The sequence below is a fragment of the Salvia splendens genome, chromosome 12 (assembly GCF_004379255.2).
Source record: "Salvia splendens isolate huo1 chromosome 12, SspV2, whole genome shotgun sequence".
Classification (NCBI taxonomy): Eukaryota; Viridiplantae; Streptophyta; class Magnoliopsida; order Lamiales; family Lamiaceae; genus Salvia; species Salvia splendens.
Window position 1 is genome coordinate 22,606,553 of NC_056043.1, and position 9,604 is coordinate 22,616,156.

Genomic DNA, 9,604 nt, shown 5'->3' on the forward strand with positions numbered 1-9,604 from the left:
TAACACTAGTTATTTAAAAGTTTAAACTTGTATTTTTTGGGTTAACTTTATAAATGATTACTAAACTATAATATTAAAGTTTATATTTATATCATTTTGAGATTTAACTTAAATTTCCTCATTATTTTAACTTAAAAGGTAGTCATCCCAACCACTATATCCTACTGTGGATAGGTATTGGCTATTATGACAACCATTTTTTTAATCCTGGGAACAGTACACAAATATATAATAAGTAGCTATTTATTATAAGTTTTGCCAAATATTGGTATGTCTCACATATTTTGAAATTAAAATATTAAATCAGGAAATTTTAATTTTTCTTAGTCGTCTCATACATGCACAAAATGTCATCTTTTAACGATATTCAAACGACGTGTTTCATTAATATAAGTCTTTTTCTTTTATATTCATTTACTTTCTTATTCCTCTTCTTATTTGATTGAAATAGTGTCGTTTTTAACATTACAAAAATATGTTAATTTGTGCATAAAAATAAACTTCATGATTTAATGATAGTCTAATCTTAAAATTCGTGGATCATACCAGAATTTGATCAAACTTTAAATGACTATTATCCATTATATATAACATATCTACAAAATAAACAACATTAACATTGGTAATATATCCTAATATTGTTAAAATGCAAATAATTAAAACTTTCACTGCAGATAAGTGCAATTGGTTCTTGTATTCTCACTTCAAGCAAAATTCTTATAATGTATAAATATTTCTGTATACATACACATAGTATATAGTAGTACTATTAAATTACTAAACAATCCACACAAGTAAAATGAATGAAAATAGTATAGGTATCTTAAAATTGACATTTAGAGACAGATTTACATCACCATCAAGCAGATACACCTAAGTTCTCCTAAATCCCAGAAATATATACTTCAAGAGTTCAAATAATGGAGGAAAAAGGAAAATACAGCAATCCAAACTCACAACCAACAACATTCTCTCACAATGACCTATCTGGTCTGGTTGATGATGACTTGGCTCTAGCAAATTCAACCAAGTCTCTGAAAAGAGCATTTCTTGCTCGGTGGCACCCGGTGATGATCTGAGCGACATATTCTTGGTCTGCCCGATCAGGCTGTCAAAAGAGGAACCGGAAGACCGGCTACTTGAGCTAGATGCGCCGCCACCATTCCGCATGAAAAATATTTCCTAAGTTCAAGCGCAACAATTAAAACTCTATGCTTAATCCTAAAAATAGTTAGAACAGAAATAAATAAAAGAAAACTTTAACTAAACATAAATACAATATTTACATCTTCTTCGCCACTCATCTATACATTTCTTCTGCAACCTACTTCCACCGTAGCTTACCAATCAACCCTATTTCCTCCTTAATTCACGATCAACTGACGATTTGGCATCAAATTCCATTATCTCATAAGGCATATGATTATAGTTATCAGATCTATAAATGAAATGAAAAAAATATTGATTTCTCAATATAAATTCTCGGCATAAACTACAAATCTCATATTTACATGAAGTAGTTTTAAATTTTTAGTGTAAATAATTGCCTCCAACACCACAGTTCGCATAGTGTATATGATACCTGCAATTACATAACCAATGAGAGTTAATAAAATCAATAAAAACACGCTTACATAAGACTGTACAGAATAAAGTTTCATCGGAAGAAGAAACCAGATAATAATGTTTATCGAAAATTCAGTGACACATGCAATAGAAATAGAAAATACTCCCTCCTTCCGTGAATAGGAGTCCCGTTTTTTCATTTTAGTCCGTCCATGAATAGGAGTCCTGGTCCACTATTACCATAAATGGTAATATGGCCTCACTTTCCACTAACTCATTCCACTCCCATTTCATTTAAAACTAATATATACAAGTGGGACCTCTATTATAAATATATAAAAAATAATTTTAGTAGAAAAATAGAATTTTTTATTATGAAATAGTAATAAAATTAGTATTTATTTCAAAGAAAATTTAATTAGTCGTGGAGCATTATTTTTGTTTATAGAGTAATAAACCGCCGGAAGGAGAGAGTGGTGAGCGCACAAAAAACAACCCCCTGTTTTTCAAATTTTTGGAAAACCGCTCTGCTCTCTCTGTCTCAGATAATTTGGGATCTCTCTAGGGTTCCAAATCCGACATTTCTATTCCTCTCTTTCTCTACGAATTTCGAAATTTCCCAACTCCACAACTCCACACTTTCTTATTTCTCTACGAATTTCGAAATTCTCGACCAATTTTGGACTTCATGCATACTCGGATATGTCTACATATTTTCTCGGGAGAGCGGTGTGTTGCAGTTTATTGATTTTGTATTCTAACTTAATACCATTGTTTCTGGCACTGTTGGTATTGAATTCGCAGGGAATTCTTGATTACTCTCGGTCCGAATTGTTATGAGACTATTCTTAGGTGGTTAACTTCGCTTAATTGAAGACTAGGCATGGTGGTGGTGGATGCTCTTAAAGAAAGTAGTGACAACGGTAGTCGAAATTGTTTTGAGAGCTTAGTAGGATCCTCTGATGTTGAGGAGGTGAAGGTTAATGGCGTTGCCGTCGATTCTGAAGCTGGTCCTTCTGGATTGGGAGGCGATAGTTTGCTTACTTACAAGAGGCGAAAGTGTACCAAGGTTATGGAGTGTGGGAAGGTTTCTGATGATTCAGTGAGTCAGTTGACTGATAAGGTGCGGTAATTTCTCATTTCCAAATGTTTCACATTATAAGATTAGCACTAGTAAACTAAGTTTAATTTGTTCACTTTACTGTTGAAATTATGAAAAAGTTCTGTTTATGAGTTCTCATTTTATTTTGCTTTCCACTGTTAGTTATCTAGTGAGTAGTTATAAGCTGTAGGCTCTCAGACCTCAGTTGGAACAATCTTGCCGGACTAGTGACTGCAGTGTTTGGAAAATGATATTTTAGCTAGAAAAATAATGCTTTGTTGCTGCTCTTTAACTAAGTTAAGGATTACTACTATGGGTGCACGTTAGAGAATTATGAATATTGATGAGTCAGAATTATCATTCCCCTTGATTTTGAATGTAGTGTTGGATTTCTTCTCTACTTCCCTTTCACTTAGCAATGGCTTGTTATAATTCTACCCATGCTTACAAATATTTTGTTACCTAATTTTCATTTTCTAATTTTACAACCATCCATCTTTGTGGGTGTCTATCAGTTTTATGTATATTCTCTGTAAGGCTGCTGAGATACTTTTGATTTTCCCAGTCAATGAAGTGCTTACTTGACCTAGCTAAATGTCCTCAGAAAGGTGCAGATTGTTCCAATGATTGCTCACTCAAGCACAAAAGAAACATTATTCTGGATCAAATCTGTCAGTTGCTCAATAGTGGTGGATTGAAGAAATGCATTAAAAATGCACTTGTTTTTCCAGAAGGAAGTGGTACTGGAACTCCTGCGAAGGTATTTTTCTTATCTTCGAGGCTAACCTTACAATTTATTCACTTTGTCATATTTTTATTTCATATTTACCAGAACTAAGCATAATTTATTTTTTGTGAAAATTTTTGATTAAATATCATTTTTACTTCATAAGACTTATCTTGTAGGAGTAACTTGTTTTAATTCAAAGATAACAAATTGGTATGTTTTGGACTCTTTCAACCACATCCTCTATTTAGTAGTAGCATTAACTCTTTTATGCGATTTGTTTCTAGGATTCTGTTTGTTCTAATGAAGATTGGGGCAAAAGCACATCTCTAACTGGGACTGTGCTTGATTGTCTCCAGAATGCAACTAAGTCCAATTTTGGTTTGACATCTAGAGGATTAGTCAATGGAACTAATACTACAACATTCACAGAGCGCTGTACTTCCACCTTTGTGGATGTTTTTATGTCAGAACAGTTTGCACAGCTATGCAGTTTACTCCTTGAAAATTTCGAAGGTGTAAAGGCTGACAATTTTTTTGATTTGAATCGCATAAACACAAGGATGAAGGAGAAAGCATATGAAAAGTCACCACTGCTATTTCAGTCTGATGTTCAAGAGGTACTTTTCTTTGAAGTTACATATATTTGCTTGTTGGGTTGGGTGTGATCATCTTGCTGCATTAGATGTATTTATTTGGACACATTCCTTGGAATTTTATTTATGGACAAATTATGGCTACTTTGAATATTTCATTGTGGAATATCTTGGATTATGAAATTGAAGAAGAAAATACTTCATAATTTCATATGTATTGCATTTGTTTGAGCTTCAGTTATCATTATTGAATTTTCTTGTGTAGATTTGGGCGAAGCTCCAAAAGATTGGCTCTGATATAACTGCTCTTGCAAAGTGCCTATCAGACAAAACTATCACTTCTTTCCACGGACAGGTAAATAATTTGCGCTGCAAATGCTGTTTCTGTGTTTTGTCTCGTGGCTCTTGCCTGATTGTCTTAATTTGTTGGCTTCCTGCTACTTACACTGTTGGTATTGACATATATGTATTTTTTAGTATCCTCAGGTAAGCAACCCTCAGGTATTTGTTTCTTTTTCTGTACTTTTCATTAAGTTAGAAAAAGCATTGGGGACTTCAATCTCAAAGTTTTTCCTATGCTAACTGTTTCATCAGGATAATGAAATTAATGGGACATCCACTTATTCAATGTATTTGATTTAGTTTCTGCTTATATGAGAATTGAGCTGAAAATATATAATCGATTCAGTACTATTGCACATTCTGCTGGCCATAAATGCAATTTTCCTGTATCACTAATGTATTTATATTATGGTTGAAGTCCCTGACATTAAATTGTACTAATTATGCCTTACACACTTACAGAAGTGATTAAAGACATAGATTTCAGTGGAAAATATATTTGAAAACTAATTTAGCTTCTATCACATCTTAGGTAATTAAGGGCAGATATGACTTTTTCTATGTTTGTTGACAGTTCCTTGTGCACACTAAACCGGAGCTGACAGAGACATGTGCTCTTGATGAAGCCCATACCTGTAGGCGTTGCAAGGAAAAGGCAGCTGGAAGAACTGGTTTAGCCTGCGATTCATGTGAGGAGATGTATCATATCTCCTGTATTGAGCCTGCCATTACAGAAATCCCTAGTAGAAGTTGGCATTGTGCCAACTGTATAGCAAAGGGAATTGAATCCTCACATGAGAACTGCATAGCTTGTGAGAGGCTAAATGCCTTTTTGTCACCATGTGATGGCAGTGGTGGAGAAGATGGGCTTGGGAATGACGTAACAACAGAAGAATTAGAGGGGAGTTCAAATGAGTTTATTGCCAATGAAGAGTTTCAGCACTGCACAGTATGTAGAACTGAAGTTGGCGGTGATGAAGAATATAGAATTTGTGGGCACAACTTTTGTCCTCACAAGTTTTACCATGAGAAATGCTTAACAACTAAGCAGCTTATCTCGCATGGCCCATGTTGGTATTGTCCTTCCTGTCTGTGCAGAACTTGCTTGACTGATAAAGACGATGATAAGATTGTTCTATGCGATGGCTGTGATCATGGGTACCACATCTATTGCATGCAGCCACCGCGCTCTACCATACCTAATGGGAAATGGTTCTGCCGAAAATGCGATAGTGGAATTCAGCGTATCCAGAGAGCCCGGAGGACATATGAGCATATGCAAAACACATCCAAAAAGAGAGCCTTGAATGGAAAACTGAAGTGCAGCGGGGCTTTGAACAAATCAGGTGGGGTTGATATGCTTCTCAATGCAGCCAAAACTCTGAATTACGAAGAGAATATGGCTGCAATGGAGTCAGAAAGCTAATTGAGCTGACAAAAACGCTCTTTTTAGGAGGAAAAAACAAGGAAGTTTATGCTTGTACATTACTGCATCATTCGAACAACTGACATTTTTGCAACAGGCTAACGTTTGACTTCAATCATCCCTTTTGTAGTCAATGGGATTCTGCATTTGCTCCTCAAGGTAAATTCTCTTGTGAAACTGTAGACTGACGGTTGCACTGGAATCTATTTAGGTGTTGTAGTTTGTAGTAAATATTCTTGTACAAGATCATGATACTGAGTGTTCTGTGGTAAATCGATTGGAAAGAGTTGTTTCTGCCCCTGATTTAAAGTTGAGATAGGCTTAACTGGATATCCCTTGTATTGAATGAGATAGGTTTAACTGAATATCCTAATGTTATACTCCACTTCTCTATTTTATGCATTTTCCTCCTACATTAACCACAGATTTTCTCCTCCCTACTTATAAATTTGGTTATGTTGATAGGATACAAGCCTTCTCAAATGAGAATATGAGAATTTGTAACTTCCAACTTACTTGCGAGGATATGAAATTTATTGCTGAAATATTTATACTTATTCGCAATGTAACATGTGTACTGTGACAAAATTAACATTTTCTCCCTCGGTTACCTGAGTTACAAGAATTTGTAACAATGAGATAGTTAAATCACCATCTGATTAATTAAATCATATATTCTCTTTGTTTTCCTTCACTTGCATGCATTCTAGCACTAGAAATGAAGTTTAAAATGCATGTAAAATTTCTCAGCTACATATTATCCTTGATTTTGAAATAACATTATATCCAGCAAATTCTCAAAAAATATTACACCCTATCAAAACTTAACTACAACGGAAGTGAATTTTGTTGGCACCTCTTCTAAATATCTCCCCTCACTCTCACCACAGCCAAATTTCTGCTCTTCATATTTGATCTTCTTAGCCAGGCAGACGGCTACAAGAACCTGCTGGTATTCATCGTCTCTCCCCGATTTCAGAGTAATTCCTACACAAGATACTGTGTATCTAGAACCAATTTGAGACGCTGAAGTCACGAAGCTTTCTAAGATGCTTCTCCATTTCATCCCGTGTTTTGTTCCAGTCTTCCTTCTCGATGACTGTGGTTGGGTCGTCTCTTTCTTCCTGCAAGCAAAAGCAGAATCACTTAGAAGGGGAACATACACCATCAAGAACAACAAATTCTTTCATACTCACCGAAGAAATTATTTTGAAGGTGTTCCCTTTATCACGAACAACGAGTAAATCTTTTTTTCTATCCCGGTCTCTGCCATCAGGAACAGTCACCTGCAGAAAGGAGAAAGTATCAAGAGTAACAGAATTAGTGGTATGGTAATCATCTTCTGTAGTCAGAATAAGATACAGGTTTAAATTAGCAATTTATCTTTAGTATAAACCCAATAGAAAATTAATTGCAGATAGAATGTCAGTTGAGTAGCTCCATGGGAATAACCAAGAACCTAAAGAAAAAGTGAGAGAACAACCCTGTTGAGTTTCTCTATTTTATGTTCGAGTTACAACTCATGTTTCACTTTACCAACGCATAGTTATGTACACATTTATCACACCATCCAATAAATTGCTATCGATATCCTACGGAGGGTGGCGTGCATTGGAGATGATCAAACATGAAATGCATAGTGAATCAGTGATGATAACATAAAAAAATCTCACATTAGACTCAACAAAGAGCTTAAAAGAGAGTGCTACAACATGTCCAAGGGTTTGAAGTATTTCTTTTCATTATTGTTGTATTTGAAAGGGAAAAATAGTAAGTTGAAAGAAAGGTTCCTACCATAACTGTTGCTCTCGAGATTGATCTTGTTTTGGAGTCAATGACATAAATCTCTTCAAAGTCCAGCATAATTCTGGATCGCCGTACCGGCGGTTCCTATAGTGTTTCGTCAAGAAAACCTGTGATAACAGCAACGTGATTGCACTAAGTCAATATCATAATGTAGGAAAAGAATGTCTAGTTTCCGTCTCTTATCATTTTCTTGAGAAGAGAAACATGCAATCCACACATTCTTGAAATTTTGAAAGCCAACTCCAAATCCCAGCTGATGTAAATTGGAAGCTCAGACTACTCATATGATAGAAAATTCAGCATCACTTATCCAAATTCCAGCTGATCATATACCATGAATCCACCAGCAATATTACATTATCTAGGAAGTGCACCCAAATATAACTACAGTTTCAACCGTTCTATGTAGGGCGGGCAAGGATAAGCAAACTTATATTTTTTGCTCAGAATTATTACTAATAAACCACTTATGATAAAGTTCAAAGGCTTTTCCTAACTAACCTTTAGGACTTCCCTCTCTGATTTATACATGGGATCTCTAGGTGCATCAATTGGTGGCTCTGTCACATTGTAGCAGCCGTAATCACTTTGAGCACATCGAATATACTGCAAATCGAAACAAAGTTACAAAAGTCCATAATGATGTATCTGTTGATAACTTTATAGTCAATCACGATCACATCCAAAGCTATAAAATCATTCTCACCAACAACCTTTAAACCAGAGGCGTAAATATGAACCATCACCAAACAAAAGAGACTACCTTCTCAGGCATCGGTGCAAGAACCTTTGGAATCGCATACACGTCAGTGTCTGGAGGCGTGACATACATCTAAACAGAAAGATATAATAACCGAATTCATCAGCAACGATAATAAAGAAGAGAAATACATCATCAAACAATTCATCTTCATAGATTAACACTAGAATCTACATGAGCAACAGTAACAACATTCTTTGCAGATAAGCAAGACCATTTACACACAACATACATGATACAATTGAACTAGATTTATCTTCAACAATCAATGACCTCTAATTGGCAATAATATCTTAGTCTTATAGTGATCAACCAGGCACAAAATTAATGACCTAGAATTATAAATTACACAACAAATTGAGGCAGAAGCATCAATTAACTAATTAATCAAGTAAAATAAGTCGAATTCGACCTCCCGGAAGTCGTAGACGTCATTATCGGGATCAGGCGGCTTCCGAATGAAAAAATCGCAATCCAGCAAACAAATCTTATGAAACTCGTCTTCGTTTATCCGATAATCGACGATTTTCTCGGAATCCCAACCCTGAATCGACACGAAGCTCTTGCTATGGACCATCGCGATTTCCTCCTCCCCAGCGTTGCCGGCGGGGGCGATGGCAAGAGCGGCGGCCGTATCGTAATCGACATCGAAGTCCTTCTTATTGTCTACCTCCTCTACCTCGTCGTCGTCCATGTCGTAGTCGTCGGGGTCTCCGCCGTCGGCATCTCCGTCGTCAGCCCGGACGCGGAAGTCCGGTCTGGAAGAAATGGGGCGGGCGATTGCGAGGGAGCGGATAATGTCGAGCTTTGGGATGGAAAGCGTGGGAGCGGTGTTGGAGTTCACCGGGAAGAGGGGTGTGAGGAGGATAGCGGCGGCATTCATGGCGGAGAGGGAAAGTGTACAAGTTTGAATTACATATTTTATTTTATCTGTTCCAACGGATTATCATGATTCGTGGCTCGCTACCTTACGACTGCAGCACTAAACAAAATTCTCTCGGATAATCATTCTCTTAATTCTCCTCATGCATCTCGACGGACTAGCACTAAGAGCACCCACAATGGCGGAAGTCCCAGCGGACATCAAATCAGCGTGCCGGGAGTCCACGTGGGACATCCAGTGCACTGCACATCATTAGGACGTCTCACTACACAATAATGGACTAGTACTAGGACATCCCAACAAATAAAATAAAAAATTCACAAATTCACACAAATACGGAATTAAAATTTTGACACGAATACAGAGAAAATACAATCATTTTATAAAAATAAAAAA

At 36.3% G+C, this 9,604-nt stretch overlaps 1 protein-coding gene and 1 pseudogene across 3 annotated transcripts; one reads left to right on the top strand and one right to left on the bottom strand.

The window, feature by feature from the left end:
* The first annotated feature begins 2,053 nt into the window (after positions 1-2,053).
* Positions 2,054-6,157, top strand: LOC121757327 (PHD finger protein EHD3-like). Of its 3 annotated transcripts, none has more exons than XM_042152871.1 (5): positions 2,054-2,689; positions 3,234-3,428; positions 3,683-4,015; positions 4,257-4,346; positions 4,908-6,157. In XM_042152871.1, the coding sequence occupies exons 1-5, from the start codon at positions 2,450-2,452 to the stop codon at positions 5,757-5,759; spliced, it is 1,710 nt and encodes a 569-aa protein (XP_042008805.1). In that variant the 5' UTR covers positions 2,054-2,449; the 3' UTR covers positions 5,760-6,157. The 3 variants fall into 3 exon arrangements, with proteins under 3 accessions (XP_042008805.1, XP_042008807.1, XP_042008806.1); XM_042152873.1 differs by having other exon boundaries at positions 3,755-4,015; XM_042152872.1 differs by having other exon boundaries at positions 3,273-3,428.
* Positions 6,158-6,490: 333 nt separating this feature from the next.
* Positions 6,491-9,277, bottom strand: LOC121758083 (annotated as a pseudogene).
* Positions 9,278-9,604: the final 327 nt, after the last annotated feature.

Excerpts from the sequence above, each read along its gene's own strand:
- LOC121757327 (XM_042152871.1), top strand. The coding sequence starts at position 2,450 with ATGGTGGTGGTGGATGCTCTTAAAGAAAGTAGTGACAACGGTAGTCGA. Across the intron at positions 2,690-3,233 it reads TGAGTCAGTTGACTGATAAG|TCAATGAAGTGCTTACTTGA; the intron begins GTGCGGTAATTT and ends TGATTTTCCCAG. Across the intron at positions 4,347-4,907 it reads TCACTTCTTTCCACGGACAG|TTCCTTGTGCACACTAAACC; the intron begins GTAAATAATTTG and ends GTTTGTTGACAG.